At 40.9% G+C, this 16,362-nt stretch overlaps 1 protein-coding gene across 1 annotated transcript; it reads right to left on the bottom strand.

Annotated features, from left to right (window-relative positions):
• Positions 1–6,711: 6,711 nt before the first annotated feature.
• Positions 6,712–12,311, bottom strand: LOC148046028 (erythroid membrane-associated protein-like). The gene is made up of 4 exons (XM_087713694.1): positions 12,241–12,311; positions 11,371–11,669; positions 9,157–9,261; positions 6,712–8,475 (listed from the first exon to the last, which is right to left on the bottom strand). Exons 2-4 carry the CDS (start codon positions 11,645–11,647, stop codon positions 7,952–7,954), a joined length of 906 nt encoding a protein of 301 aa, XP_087569820.1. The 5' UTR covers positions 11,648–11,669; positions 12,241–12,311; the 3' UTR covers positions 6,712–7,951.
• Between the last annotated feature and the right edge of the window lie 4,051 nt (positions 12,312–16,362).

Genomic DNA, 16,362 nt, shown 5'->3' with positions numbered 1-16,362 from the left:
GTGAAGAGAAGGACCAAGGGAGACATGATAGCAGTGTTCCAATATTTGAGAGGCTGTCACAGAGATGAATGGGTCACATTATTTTCCAAGGCACCTGAAAGCCAGACAAGAAAACTGACCAAGAAATTATTCAATCTAGAAATAAAGAGAAATTTTCTGACAATGAAATCAATCAACCAATAGAACAGCAGCCTTCAGAAGTTGTGGAAGCTTCATCACTGGAGGCTTTCAGGAAGAGATTGGACTGTCATTTGTCTGAAATGATATAGGGTCTCTTGCTGTGGGGGAGGTTGGACTAGATGACCTACAACATCCAACTCTGTTAATGTCAGCCTTTGCTTCGCTTACTTGCTATCGGCTGCCATAGCAATGGGGAGGGTGTGGGAATGAAATTTGGGGTGGGAATAAATGGTACTGGAGGTGATATGGCAAAGGGAGTTTTCTTCTCACCATCTTCTGCGCATGCTGATGGTCAGTGTTTGGAACTGGTCAAGGCCAACTGTCCTGCATACCAATGTGATGATGCTGTCTGGAGATGCAACCCACATGACACCTTAGGAAGTTGAAGATTGGACACTGGGGTGGGGGTCATTGTAGGGTGGGGGTTGGGTAATTGTTTGATATGTATGTGTTCACACCTTTCTGACTCAGATCTTCCTTTACTTTCGCTGCTATCTTTTCATAACCAGTAAAAATTTTAATTCCACAAACAATGGAATTGGGAGTTTTCTTTCTTGATTACTGAAGGAGACACGCCTGACATTAAGCAAGATCTCACTTCGTGCTCATTCCAAAGCTAACACCTTCTGTGGGGAGTGCACTTAAAACAAAAACCCACCTAAGAAATGTCCAATCCAGGCAGTGACCAGGAGGACTACATGGGGGCTGTCGGATCCTCATGCCCCTTGGGAATGGAACAGATGGCTGAACTGAACTTGGAAGAAAGATCCCCTTGTCCCCAGTGGTCATTGGGAGTGGGGCAGAGGAGTGATCCTGAGAAGATGCTGGCTGGAGTTTCCACCAGCCAACGCTGGCGACCTGAGACTGCCTGGCAGGAAGCTGAACAAGAGAACCTCATGATGTCCCATGCTAAGAAACTTTTTCAAGAGCCATGGGAGAAACACCATTTCCATGAGAGCCGTGCTGAGAGGGAAGCTGATTTTGCTGATCAAGAAGAGGAACATGTGGAGGACCTGCCTAACCCTTGGAGGACTCTGGGGAAAGACAGAAGAGCTGATCAGGATGGGAGAGCCCCAGCTGCAGCAGCTGTCTGAGTCCCTCCAGTGGGGAGGGGTCCCCCGCAGATGCTGAATGCCAAAAGTTCCTCCCCTTTATGTGAAATTCAGAGGAGACCCCAAAGAGCTAGGATTTTTCCTGGTCCCAGTTTGGAATTACATGCAACAGTATAAGGAGGATTTCCCTAATGAGGAAGCCAAGGTGAGAGCTGTTACCATGGCATTGGAGAACAAAGCGTCAGCCTAGATGGTCGCTTTGCATAATGATAACTCCTTCCTGCTGAGGAACTGTGTTCATGGCTGCCCTAAGGAAGCACTTTGATGATTGAATAGCCTAGAGTAAGGCAAGAACTAGGATGAAATCTCTGACTCAGGGAAGAAGTCCAGTGGCTGAGTACATCCAAGAATTTCGTGAGTTGTCTGCAGGGTTGATTCGAGGAGGCTTTAATGGACAATTTTATGGATGGTCTGAACAAAGATATATATCAGAGCTGTGTGAATAGATGGGCCTCACCCAATCTGCAACACTTGTATGAGATGGCAGCAGATGTCAAAATACAGGGGAGGCAGTGATAAAGGCAAAAATCTCCCACTCACCTCCGCAAAGGAGCTCCGAGGTGAGAAAAAGGATGGTTTATAAGCAAGCCCTGATCTACTGCTTGTTTCCAATGCAGGAAGGAGGGGCCCCGAGCAGCAAGCTGCTACTCAAAAATTGGCCCAAAACCCATTGCTGCTGGAGAGAAGAAACCAGACAGCCAGACAGAGAAATGAAAAGAAACTGCCTTGAAAGGGATGGAAGCTGTTGAGGATTTCCCTCCCAGCCAAGAGGAAGAAACCTCCTTTCCTTCAGGAGAAAGTGAAATTGATTCCGATGATGACCACTTGGTAAACCCCTGATTGGACCCCATGACCATTCTAGTAGAACTTAAAGTGCCCTGGAGCCAAAGGGAAAATGCTGGCCCTCTTAGATTCTGGATGGACCTGATGTGTACTTAGCCCAGAAGTGGTGGAGAAAATGGGGTTAAGACTGAGGATTTTGAAAGTACCCATTGCCTTTTGCCAATTGGACAAGTCGGTGGCTGGAGGAGCCCCTGCTCATTTTGTAATGGAAACAATAGAAATGTGGATGGGGGATCACCAAGAAATATTGAGTTTAATTGTTACATCTGGGATGGATGGGCTCCTCATACTGGGATTACCCTTGCTATGGAAATTTGTATTTGTATTTATTTGTCTTGTATGCCGCCCACTCCCGAAGGACTCTGGGTGGCTCACAATAGACAAGGGAAGGAGAAATAACTAGACAAAGACAACACTTTAAAAAAACCTGCAACATTCACAGTTTCCATGGGGCTGGATGTTTCACAAGCCCCCCGGCCTGCTGGAGCAGCCAGGACTTCATTCCAGAGGGCTGGAGATGCAACAGAGAAGGCTCTCTCCCAGGGAGTCGCCAGCCGACATTGGCTGGCGGATGGAATCCGGAGGAGACCTAACCTGTGAGATCTAATCGGTCTATGGGAGGTTATCGGCAGGAGGCGGTCTCTCAGGTACCCAGGTCCGTTGCCATGTAGGGCTTTATAGGTAGTGACCAGCACCTTGAAGCGGATCCGGAGACTAATGGGTAGCCAGTGCAGCTCGCGGAGGATAGGTGTGACGTGGGTGTACCTGGTTGCACCCACAATCACTCGCGCGGCTGTGTTCTGGACTAACTGAAGTCTTCGAACACTTTTCAAGGGCAGCCCCATGTAGAGCGCGTTACAATAATCCAGTCCAGAACCATACATGAACTGGAGGAAAGGGTGGTTACACATCCATTCCGCTAAACCCCCAGAGGGGAAGGGGAGGATCTCCCACATAGCCAAGGCCAAATCAAACCTAGCTGCAGCTGTGCAAGAACAAATTGAGAGGGAAGAAAAAATCCACAAAGAATATTGGGACCTCAGTGAGGTTTTCAGTGAAAGGGCTTCTGATAAACTACCCCCCCCCCCACCGGACCATGAACTGCAGCATTGAGATTCTTGTGGGGGAAAAGTTCCCTAAGCCTCAAATTTACTCAATGACCCCAGGTGAAATGGAGGAATTACAGAAATTCATTGACAAAAATTTAAAAGGGGGGTTCACACAACCAGCTAGACCACGGGTGGCTGCACCTGTATTGTTCAGAGAAAAGGAAGATGGCGCTTTTCATTTATGAGTTAATTATAAAAATCTTAATGCCATTTGCGTGAAAAAACGTCTACCCTTTGCCACTCATGAAGGACATGTTAGCCCAGTTGGGCAAAGGGAAATTTTTCACAAAGTTGGACCTAAGGGAAGCCTACTTCAGGATCAGAATGAAAGACGGAGATGAGTGGAAAACTGTTTCAACTGCTCTTTGAGATGTTTCCAGTTTAGAGTACTCCCGTTTGGACTGGAGGGGGCGCCAGCAGTTTTCATGCAATTAATAAATGAAGTTTTGCATGAGGACCTCTACAAGGGTGTGTTAGTTTACCTTGATGACGTTCTTATCTACACGGAAACATGTGAGGAACACGTGACTTTGGTGCGCTCAGTCCCCAAACAACTCCGGGCCACTGAACTTTATGCCAAATTGTCTAAATGTGAATTTCACCAGGAGATTGATTATTTAGGATACCGTATCTCCTACAAGGGTATCGAAATGGAACCGGCAAAAATCCAGGCCATCACTGTGCGGGCAGCTCCTTGCACTCGCAAGCAACTACAACCTTTTTTGGGATTTGGAAATTTTTGTTGCCAATTTTCCCCCTCGTTCACTAGCATCGCATTACCAATTACAAATCTCCTAAAATCAAAGAGAGAGGCTAAACCTAAGCCGGTAAGCCTCTGAACTTGACTATGGAGTGAAAAGCAGCTTTCAAGAAATTAAAGCGACTTTTCACAACTGAGCCTGTTTTGAAACACCTAGACATGGATGCACCATTTGTGATTCAAGTGGAGGCCAGTGATGTGGCAGTGGGGGCAGTATTTCTCCAAACAAACTCAGAGGGGAAATTACAACCTTGCGCTTACACCTCATGTAAACTTACAGAAACTGAAAGGAGATGGGCCATATGGGAGAAGGAAGCTTTTGCTGTCAGATGGGCCTTGATGACCTGGCAATATTTCCTAGAAGGAGCAAAACACCCTTTTGAAGTATGGACTGATCATAAAAACTTGGAAGCATTGAAGACCCCATGTTAAGTTATTGCCTAAACAAGTATGCTGGGCACAGCATTTCAACCATTTCAACTTTACACTCAAATGCATCCCAGGAGGGAATAACTTTATGGCTGATGGAAGGAGATATTGATGGATTTTATTGTCGAGTTACCAGAAAGTCTTGGAAATACCATTATTTGGGTAACCACTGATTTGGTCTCCAAGCAGGTCCATTTTGTGCCTTGCTCCAAGAGCCGAGGTGGCGCAGTGGTTAAATGCAGCACTGCAGGCTACTGCTAAGATCAGCAGTTCAGCGGTTCAAATCTCACCGGCTCAGGGTTGACTCAGCCTTCCATCCTTCCGAGGTGGGTAAAATGAGGACCCAGATTGTTGGGGGCAATATGCTGACTCTCTGTAAACCGCTTAGAGAGGCCTGAAAGGCCTATGAAGCGGTATATAAGTCTACTGCTATTGCTATTGCTATTGCTATCCCATCAGCAAAGTCATTGGCTAAATTGTTTATTTTACATGCATATAGGTTGCATGGAGTGCCTGAACACATTATTTCAGACAGGGGATCCAATTGACCTCCCCATTTTGGAAAGAGTTCCTGAAATTGATTGGCTCTGCCCAGGGACTAAGCTCCGCCTATCATCCTCAGACTAATGGGGCTTGTAAACAGGCTAACTCGGTTCTTGAGCAGTACCTATGATGTTTTATCCACTATCAACAGGATAATTGGGCTGAACTTTTACCACATATAGAGATGGAGTACAATAATTCAGTGCACAGCAGTATCAGAATGATCCCTTTTAAAGTTGTGTTTGGTCAGGACTTTGTGCCGATTCCTGAATTGCCTCATGAAAAACCGTAAATTTTATCCTTATCCAAGTGGAGTGATCAACTTCGGCAGTTTTGGCCCATGACCCCCAGAGCTCTAGATGCAGATCACCAAGCTCAAAAAAAAAACAACAAAAAAAACCAGGTGGATAAAAAAGGGCCCAGCTGAAAGAGTACCAAATTGGGGATAGGGTGTTTTTGTTCACCAAGTTTCTGCAGACTTCTTCCAGAAATCAAAGAAGCTGGGACTGAAATACCTGGGTCCGTTTCCCATTGTGAAAATCATAAATCTTGTATCAGTAAAATTGGAATTACCAAAGACCCTTAGGAGGATTTATCCAATATTTCATGTGAACCTGCTAAAACCAGAGCACACTTCTTCCTTTCATCCATCCCAACCCTCAACCCTGTTTCCTCTTCTTTTTGAAGAACAACATTTTGAGATTAAAGAAATCTTAGATTCCAGAAAGCAGAGAGGACACTTTTAATATTTTGTGTCCTGGGGACATTTTCCCCTTTCCCAAGATGAATGGGTGGACAAATCCCATGTCAGGGCTCTCAAACTTTTACAGAAATTATACACCAAATATCCTGATAAGCCTTGAATTTCATGCAGATGCTAAAGCTGGTTATTGGTCTTTTGTGTTGTTTTCTCTTTCTCTTGGGATGAAATCCTTTTCTGAAGGAGGGCCGAATACCAGCCTCTGCTTTGCTTAGTTGCTTTTGGCTGCAATAGAAATAGGGAGGGTGGGGGCATGATATTTGGGATGGGAATAAATGGTACTGGAGGTGATATGGCAAAGGGAGTTTTCTTCTCACCATCTTCTGTGCATGCTGATGGTCGGTGTTTGGAACTGGTCAAGGATAACTGTCCTGCATACCAATGTGACGATGCTGTCTGGAGATGCAACCCACATGACACCTTAAGAAGTTGAAGATTGAACACTGGAGTGGGGGTCGTTTAAGGAGGGAGTTAGGTAATTGTTTGATATGTATGTGTTTGCGCCTTTGTGACTCAGATCTTGCTTTACTTTCACTGCTATCTTTTCATAATCAGTAAAAATACCTTTGAATTCCACAAACAATGGAATTGGAAGTTTTCTTCTTGGTTACTGAAGGAGGCATGCCTTACAGTTAATCTATCAAATTATTGTATTTTATTCCAATCTCATTGTAATTGTATTTTATTTCAATTCCATTTTAAACTGTTCTTATTAGACTTTAATAATAATTTATGTTTGGAACTTTGCACTTTGATATGGGCCATGGGCTAATCAATAAAGTAAACTAACCAAAATATCATGAAATATAAGGTTGACTTATTTGCAAGTGATACATTTTTTCATAGTATTTTGGTTAAAAATGTGCAAGTAGGTTTATATACAAATATGTAGGGTATATTGGAGTTGATTGTAAACACCTGCTTCCAAGAATGTAATGACTGATTTAAAAAACAACAACAAATAGCCCCAGATATCTCTATTTGGCCTTATTTTTCTTGTTTTTCTAATCATCGCCTGTGCCATTCACTGTGAGACATCCCAGAAAGAATATTATATCTGACTGAAATCTGAATGTAAGATTCTGTTTTGCATCACCACAAATGTGATTAACATTATAGAAATAAACCTTATAAAAATTTCAGAAAAATAATTTGTTAACAATTCTTGTCTAAATGGCCAGAAAAAAGCAAAGCGGGGAGAGCCAATCGTACATGTGCCTGATTTCCAGATTCTAGAACCACTGCTATTTTTGGAAGTTAATATAAGACCGGCTAAAATTCTGGTGGATAAAACTGTAGTTACTTTATAAAACAAAGGTTGCTAAAGTTTTTCAAGTTTAACAAAATGTCAATCTGTATTATAATTTTAAAAGACATCGTTATATACATCATCATTGTCAATATGTATTATATTTTTTTAAAGGCATCATCATATTTATCATCATTTTGGAGGCAAACCTGTGTCCTGTCATAAAGCTTAATTTTGAAAAGAAAAAAATCTTTTTCTTTTTGTCAGTAAAGGTGTGTGTCTGTTTTTACCCTCAAAACATGATTAGCCCATTCTGGCTAAACAACCATCAACTAAATTAAACTAAGCAACTAAAATATTAAATCCTGAACTGCATATATTTTTGTTTTATATTTTAAAATCAGAAAGACGCTTAAAACAAAATCATCAGTTAGTACAATAAACATTAAACATTATATAAAATACGCAGAACACAATAATGAGAAAACAGCTATTTTGTTGTTGTTAATTGTGAAGTCACGTCCAACCCATTGCGACCCCATGGACAATGTTCCTCCAGGGCTTCCTGTCCTCTACCATTGTAGTCCATTTAAGCTCACGCCTATTGCTTCGATGACTCCAGTCAGCCACCTCATTCTTTATTGTCTCCTTCTTCTTTTATCCTCAATCTTTCCCAGCATTAGTCTCCTCTCCAGAGAGTCCATTCTTTTCATTAAGTGGCCAAACAGCAATAGAAAGTTAAAGTATATATGCATTTAAACAAAAAACCAATCTCTATCTCTTTACTATCTATCTACATATTCTTTATTAAGATATAGATTGAAGGTTCAAAAACATTTCAGACAAGGAGAAATGAATCAAAGATTAATAAAACATTAAACTAACTTATCCAAAAAGAAACTCCTCCAGAGCAAATAAACAAATGATTCAAAAACTCATTTTCCTTTTTTTTTTCTCCATGTCTTGTCACACTGAAGTTCTTGGAGAAATTTTCAAGGGAATCTCTTTGTCCCTCACTAGGAGAAAAGGGAACAGTTTCTCAGAAAATGGATAATTAAAAGTAAAGATATGTTCCATTGAGTCAGCATTATAAAAGATGAGCCTATCAAAATCATGCTCCAGGATAATCAAGACACTTTGTGGTGATTTCCAAAGTGTAAGTTTGATTGGAGGGCTTGTAGATGCTTGGTATTCTCCTTGTGCTAGCTGCAGTACCCAGAATCCTTGAGTAATGGTGATATCTTCTGAATTTTTTCTTTCCACTGATTCCCGGGCAAACCCAATAGCCCACTCTTTGGCCTTGCCCACTTCCACCACCCATTCTAGAGTCCCAGACTCAATGCCTTCTGCTCCCAAAACACCTGGTAAAAAACAGAAACGCTCAGGGTTGTCAACAAGGATCTGGGTTTGCTCCCCCATATGTACTCTTTTCCGATCTTCTGAAAGGATGAGGGCGGGATAAGCTGTCTTGGGATCCAAGATCACTTCAACTAAAGTTGTAGATAAAGAGATTAGAATGGTATTTTCTGTAAGGGTAAGGTTAAAAACAATATAGAACAATTCAACCAAAGTTCTGTTCTTTATTTGCTTACACACAATATGGTGGCGGCTTTCAAAATGGCATCCACTTTCCTACACGTGGCCTCTTTGTAGGAAAATGTCTCTTTCTCAAATGGCACTTGTAAGGGGGATATAAGTGTGAGCCCTCAGACAAAAGGCAGTAAGATACTATAAGCATTTACATTTCTAGAGAAACAGAGAGCTAAGTTTGGAGTAAAAATGTGGCATTTAGAAAAAAAAACCTGAATTAAATCCCAGAAAGAAAGAACTTACTAGCAAGAAATTTAACTTGATTTGATTTTCTATAGAGATAATCCTTGACTTATGACCATAATGGAGCTTGTCCATTATAGTCTCAGATTGTGATGGCCAGTAAGTGAGGCACTGACATGACTGCCTTGCCTAATAACACCTACCCCTCCCCTCCCCAATGCATTTGTTAAATGGAGTGGGAGGTGCCTCAGGTAGTGGAAGCGTTAACGCAGGGGCAACTAGATGCACAGCAATTCAAACTGGGGCAAGCGTTCAGATCAATATTCTTTGCCCTTCTTGCTGCAGCAGCCCCAAAACTTTTATTTAGGAACACATTAATACATTCAGCAGCAACTAACCTTTCTTTGGGATCCCAAAAAATTTGTCATGTAGATTCGACAGTATTGTCTTTTCTCGTTCCTTTTTTTCTTTCTTAGTCATGGTGGATGGTTTTGGAAGGAAATCTGTCAGAAATAAATGGTTGTCCTTATATTTAAAAATAAATGAAGAAAATGAATCTACTTGGTTTCCTTTGTTCCTTCTGTAACCATCTGATAGGCTAAACCAGGGGTAGTCAACCTTTTTATACCTACCACCCACTTTTGTATCTCTGTTAGTAGTAAAATGTTCTAACCGCCCACCGATTGAACAGTAATGGTAATTTTATGAAAACCTAATGAAAATGTTTTTAAATAATGCTATGAAACTTTTTTAAAAAGTCAATTAAATTAAAAAAAAGAAAAGTCCTTCAGTATCGGACAAAACCCCTACCGCTCACCAGGAAAGCTGGAATGCCCACTAGTGGGCGGTAGGGACCAGGTTGACTACCACTGGGCTAAAGAAATAAATGCATTAGCACAGAATTAATGCAATGAGCATCAACTGATAAAATGAGCAACAAGCAATATTCGCTAGAACAATCCCCCCACCTGCCAACCAGACGTCTCCCACTCCCATCGTTTTGGACAACACATCTGGAAGGGCAGAGAGTTAGTAGAATCTCCTGCAACTGTGGGGTCCAAAAAAGAAGAAATGAATTCCAGCTCTTCTTTTGCCATCAGTTTTCCAGTAAGCAAACAGACTAAAGTAATTATAATGTAGTGTTTTAAAAATAAAAACACTTAATGTTATTTTTAGTATGTTCAGTTTGTTTTCTATGATCACATGTGCCTATGTTTGAATAATCCATAGAGTGCCTGAGTATCACGCATTGAGAAAAACTGGCCAATAGAATTTTTCATCAAAATACCAAGTTCAAAAATAAAAATGTAAAAGGATTTCTGCAGATGTCTCAGCTAAAACAAAGGGGATAACTATTAAATCAAAGAACACCCTGTAGTAATTTTTGTTTGCAAGATTAGCAACTCAGCCAAAAGAAGAGGTGGGAATATTTTTGGACCATATACGAAGGTTATTAATCACAATAATTATCACTATTAAAAAATAAAATAAAATATATATAGTTACGATATACGATATAATTACATAAAGAAGGGAGAATGATAATAAACTATACTGCATGGAAGATGGAATTTTTGGTATTAAATATTATGGATGTTCAGCTAAAACAGGATATGAGGATTTGATGTTAATAGAGGATATTACAAACAAGTAAATGAAATGTCAGCATGTGGTTATGGATTAAATCTTTGGAATAGTTAAGGATGAAGGATGTTTAAATAACTGTAATCAATTAAAAGTGGAGGTATAATGATGTCAATATGGTAAACATTTGAGTTAAGATATTTGAATTAATATGAATTAATGGAAGAGATGCACCAAAACATGTTGTAACCAGCTGATATACTTTTTTTATAATATATTCCTGTGTTTTTGTTTTCTCTTTTGTTTTTCTTTTTTTTTTCCTGCCTTGTTTTTTGTTCCTTTTGTCTTCTTTGGTTTTTTTTCCTTTTCCCACTGGTGTGGGCATGTGTTGTTTGAGTAACAAAAATTATTATTATTATTAATAATAACAATTATAGTCAAATGAAAATGGATATACGATGATGGTGACATGTATGAATATTTGAGTTAAAATGCTCGAGTTAACATGAATTATGTTTGTTGACTGTGGAAGAGATGCACAAAAGTCTATTTGTAACCAACTGATACACTTTCTATAGCATGTAAAGAAGGATGTTGTATTTGTTTTAAATTAAAAATTAAAATTTTTTAATAAAAAAAATAAAAAATAAAAATGTAAAAGGATTTCTGAGGAAGCAGATGTCTCAGCTAAAACAAAGGGGATGACTATTAAATCAAAGAACACCCTGTAGTTGTTTTTGTTTGCAAGATTAGCAACTCAGCCAAAACAAGAGGTGGGATTTGAGCTGCAAAAAACAAGACGAATATCACAATACTACTACTAAATACTACATTCACTACTTCACATTTACTTCCCTTTTCCTCTACCTGTCTGACATGCTTGCTTTACACTCCAAAGTGACAACATGTAAAGACTGTTCTCACATTGATTTGGAGAGAAATATTATTAGAAAGCCAATGGGAAAGAGGAATAGGAACCAACAAAGGAATTAAGCTTAAGAGTAGCCAGTTGGGCTTTTCCTACATACATTCAGGCATCTCCTTTCGGATTCTTGCTGCCAGATCCTTTTTATTTATTCTGTCTAGAATGCTGACGGTCATCTTCACGGCCTTGGTATCATCAAATGCCTCAATCATGTATCGGGCTATTTCAATGTGGGAAGCTTTCTCAGTCTTGGAGCGGCAAATAGGCTTGTAGCCCTTCTCTACTGGGTAGTCCTCCAGGTGCATCTTAAATTTCTCAAATTCCTCTTCATTCAGCTCTTCCAAATAGTCAACTAGTTTGCAGCGGGGAGTGTGTGACATTGTGCCCCTCAGTCAAATGTACCTGGGAGGGAAAAAGGTGTAAAAACTTCAATTGAAACCAGATTAAAGGGATGAAACCTAGTGTGGCCAAAGTTTAGGTAGGTCTATGGAGAGGAAAGCAAGTTAAATATAGTTCCACCCGTCTCTAACTCCTTTCAAATAGGGTACCAAAAAAAGTGGAAAAAGCACAAACGGGGGAGGGGGGGCTCTCACCCATTTCTCCTCGACTCTCTCCGTTTCTGGCCTCCTGCATGCTACCTTAACTATAACCGAGATGGGATCCCCGAGAACTATCTTTGGAAGCTGGGGAGACTATCGCTTTCCTTTCCCCACGGACCGCTTGTGATTTTCGTGCTGCTCAGGATAGAAGGCGGCGGGGTGGGGGTGGGTGGGCAGGTAGGCACTGTCTCTTGCCATCCAGTGAATAAGCGGGCAGCGCTTTCTTAGAAGGCAAGGCGTCGGAGTTGGAGGCTAATTCCTGCCCAATGGGTTTGCTTGCAGTCAAGCTACCTTGGGGGCCGGGGAAACCGGCGCCGGTCCAGGAAGGGAGAGGAAGGCACCTTTCTCGACTCTGCGCCCATTCCCTCGCTTACCACTGTCCTCCGCCTGCCGCCGTGCTGGAGAATTTGGAGCAACAGAAGCAAGCGGGACCCCGGAAGGAAATCGCCACTCAGGCGCCGCTGCTTCTGCCCGCCCAGCGCGGAAAGGGAAAGGGAAAGTGGACGGCGAAGCTGGAGGGGACGTCATCTTGAGTTTCCCCGCACACAGACTGTCGCCGTCCCGGCACTCAGATGTTAATTAGAAAATCAATGAGGGGGGAGGGGCACGGGGTGCCCAGCTGTGTGGGTGACTTTGGGGAAGGAAGCGAAGACATGCAGCGTCGGGAACAGACAAGAGGTCCATCAGCTCCCAGTAATGTAAAGGTGTTAGGATTCGCCCTAAATTGTTCAGACGGTTAAAAGTGGCGGCGGAAAGTTTGTACTTTCAGACTTGCAAGTTCTGTTAATGTCGCTTTACAATAAATAATAGTGTTGTTTCCTTTGGGGGAAGGCTGATCCCTGCCAATGGAAGAGTTTCCCAGGACTGGTGCCCGCAATTCCCGATGGGTTGAAAAATCACCACCATCCCTGAGCCAGCCAATTTCTCTAGTAGCTTGATCTACAAACATACATAAATAAAGAGACCATGCTTTGTAAGTGTAAAACTGCTGCCTTCCTATGCCAACCCCCCAGCCCTGCCAAGGCTTTTAGAACATTTTTTAAAAATTCCAACTTCAAAAGCACTTTTGCTCCTTTTCTTTCATTGAAGCTTGTAGGAAAACAGAGAAGTTTGTACACGTGGTACGGGGTAGCCCAAAGCAGAGTAGGAATAAGAAATTGCCTAGTGTAGGTTTTTCTAATTTGCATGCCTACCATACCATGGATGTACTGTATACCAGTATGCAGTTGCTTGGGGCTTAACTTCTAACCATTAATCTGTTTGTAGTTTGAGACCCTTTGTTCCTGTAAAGTAGATATAGCTTACATTTTGGTGGTGGGAGGGTTTCCCTCTCCAAATCCACCCTCCAAATCCACCCTGAGAGGATTTTGTCCTGTCTTTTTTTGTGACAGACCACCAGGCTCTGCAATATTTACAAACAAAACTATCTGTGTTCCTGGGGGTCTTCTCAGTAAAAGAATGAACTCTTGTTAAAACAGCTGGAGAGGGAACTCTGGATTTCAGGTGCCATTTCCAATGACCTGTGAAATAATGGTGATACTCCCAACATTCTGAACGCATTCTTATTCTGGAGGCTTGATGCATTTTTGCAGAACTGCATTTTTGTGGTCTTCTAAATCTCACTTTTTTGAAACCTCTCTTCTGAAGTGGTGCTATAAATGTGGTTCCTTACCTTTCCATTATTGCTTCTTGACCTTTAAATAAAAACACATAATTTTTGTTGACCAACCTATCCGTTCCCATTTAGGGTTATCCTAAATAAACTACCTCCCATAGTACTTTCTATATTTTTTTTAAATCTGTATCCTGCTATTCTTGAAATGAGTTCACACCAAGTGCAGGAATACAATAGAGGGAGATATGATCCAGTATTTCTACAATTTAATTAGCTCTTACAATACATTTGCAGAATTGGAAGGGACCTTGGAGGTCTTCCAGTCCAACCCCCTGCCTAGGCAGGAAACCCTATATCATTTCAGATAAATGGCTACCCAATATCTTGTTAAAGACTTCCAGTATTGGGGCATTCATAACTTCTGGAGGCAAGCTGTTCCACTGATTAATTGTTCTAACTGTCATGAAATTTCTCCTCAGTTCTAAGTTGCGTTTCTCCTTGATTAGTTTCCACCCATTGCTTCTTGTTCTACCCTCAAGTGCCTTGGAAAATAGTTTGACACCCTCTTCTTTGTGGCAACCCCTGAGATATTGGAACACTGCTATCATTTCTGTGATGCCGTTTTTGATATGTTGGACTGTTTTATCCCTTTGTGTAAAGACAGATGCAAAACATGAGTCAAATACTTTGCTATCTCTCTATTGCTTGTCACCTTCTTGCCACTTTTCCCCAGCAATGGACCAACTGTTTCCTTAACTTTTTTCTTCTTTTTAACTTGTTGGAAGAAGCTTTTTTTGTTATTTTTTATTTTGTGGCAAGCTTTTCTTCATTGTGAGTCTCAGCTTTCCTCACATCATCTTTACATGCTCAGGCTATTTGCTGATATTTGCCATATTTTATACTTATCTTTTTTCAATTTGTCAGAGAGTTCTTTATGTAGCCATGCTGGTTTCTTTTGGGAGCTGTTACTTTTCTTCTTCATAGGTATTGTGCTAGACTGGGCTTTTGTAATCTCATTTTTCAAAACATCCCAAGCTTCTTGAGTTGTTTTCCCCTTGAGGATCCTCACCCATGGAATTTTTCCCAAGCTCTCTCTAAGTTTATTGAAATTAGCTCTCTAAAAGTCCAAGACTCTAGTTTGACTTTGTTCTTCTACTTGTGTTTCATAATGTTGAATTCCAATATTGCATGGTCACTTGCCCCCAGGGTTCCTGTGCTTCAACACCTTCTATTATTTCCTCTCTGTTAGTGAGAATTAAGTCCAATATGGCTGATCCCCTTGTTCCCTTCTTTACTTTTTGGGACACAAAGTTGTCTGCTAGGTTTGTTAGGAACCTGTTGGATCTTCCACTTGGTGCAGAGTTTGTTTCCCAGTTGATGTCAGGGTAGTTAAAATCCCCTATTACTATTGTGGTGTGCTTCCTACATACCAGAGCCAAGGTGGCGCAGTGGTTAAATGCAGCACTGCAGGCTACTGCTAGATCAGCAGGTCAGCGGTTCAAATCTCACCGGCTCAGGGTTGACTCAGCCTTCCATCCTTCCAAGGTGGGTAAAATGAGGACCCAGATTGTTGGGGGCAATATGCTGACTCTCTGTAAACCGCTTAGAGAGGCCTGAAAGGCCTATGAAGCGGTATATAAGTCTACTGCTATTGCTATTGCTATTGCTTAGTTAGCTGACTAGCAAAAAGTTCATCTACTTCCTCTGCTTGGTTGAGTGGCCTGTAGTATAGACTTATGGCAATGTCATTTCCCCCTGCAACCTTTAATATTGACCCAAATGCTTTCAAGATAGTTTTCATCATTGTTGTGCTCTATTTCTGTAGAGAGGTAATTATTTCTTATATATAGTGCAACTCTAATAAGGATGAGGTGAAAAGAGATTTTAGTGGTTTGATCTCTGGAATTAGATTGGTGCCACAATATCCTTTGTGGGAGGATGGTGGTAAAAATCTTCCAATGCTCCAACTGAGTAATGAAGCCTGTGCAGAGGACACCTGGACACCATTCATCTGTCTCTTGGAAGCTGTCTGAATTGCAGCATTATCTCCTGAACGTTTTGGAAAGAGAATCCTAGTTTGGATGCATTGTTTGGACATAATTCAAAGTGGGACAAATTGATTTTTATCTAAGGACATGAGGCAGCTTTTAGAATGCACATTTCCACAGGTATGAGAGGGAACTATTTCCCTTCTACATTTGCACTTAGGCCAGTATGATTAGCTATATCAGCAAAGTCCATCTACAAAACCATTTCAGGGGGTCCATCATGTAAAATATGTTATCTTGCCTTAGTTTTAATTTCTAATGCATTATATGTGCTGATAACACATATGACCAAATTAATTTCTAATTCATTACATAGAGAGAACACATAACCAAAACTCTTTGGAGTCCTCCATCATTTTCAAGAATATAAAATCGTCTTGAGATCAAAATGTTTGAGAAACAGGGGTAGTTGTTAGAAGGAGCATCCATGGATTAAGTGCATTAAATGTGGACCTTGCGTTTGCTGGAAAGCAGGGAAAATAAATGGAGGATGAGGAGTTATTCAGAGATGGTAGCTAATCCTTAGAGGACTAACTACAGATTTTGATTCAGAGAACTTGATTCATCAAAAATCTAATCTGAATCTCATATCTGTCATTCATGTTGTGTGAACAGACCAATACAGGGCATGATGTTACTGAGTCTGGTAATGATTGCTTACACATAAACAATAAAACTCAGAGTTCACTAAAAACCCAACATTTCATCCCTAGCTACTTTTTTTTAATCTATTTTTTTATTTGAAAAAAAGGTAAAATACAAAACTACAAGAAATTGTTTTTTTTTATTTTCATTACAATTTAAAAATAACAAGAACAAAAAACAAATAAGAC

The sequence above is a fragment of the Thamnophis sirtalis genome, unplaced genomic scaffold (genome assembly GCF_051295495.1).
Source record: "Thamnophis sirtalis isolate CommonGarterSnake01/CBP01778 unplaced genomic scaffold, rThaSir2_p1.2 scaffold_4, whole genome shotgun sequence".
Classification (NCBI taxonomy): domain Eukaryota; kingdom Metazoa; phylum Chordata; class Lepidosauria; order Squamata; family Natricidae; genus Thamnophis; species Thamnophis sirtalis.
This window is presented reverse-complemented; position numbering and strand designations above follow the sequence as displayed.

Excerpts from the sequence above, each read along its gene's own strand:
- LOC148046028 (XM_087713694.1), bottom strand. The coding sequence starts at position 11,647 with ATGTCACACACTCCCCGCTGCAAACTAGTTGACTATTTGGAAGAGCTG. Across the intron at positions 9,262-11,370 it reads CCGAAAGGAGATGCCTGAAT|ATTTCCTTCCAAAACCATCC; the intron begins GTATGTAGGAAA and ends TATTTCTGACAG. Across the intron at positions 8,476-9,156 it reads TTTTGGGATCCCAAAGAAAG|TTGAAGTGATCTTGGATCCC; the intron begins GTTAGTTGCTGC and ends CTACAACTTTAG.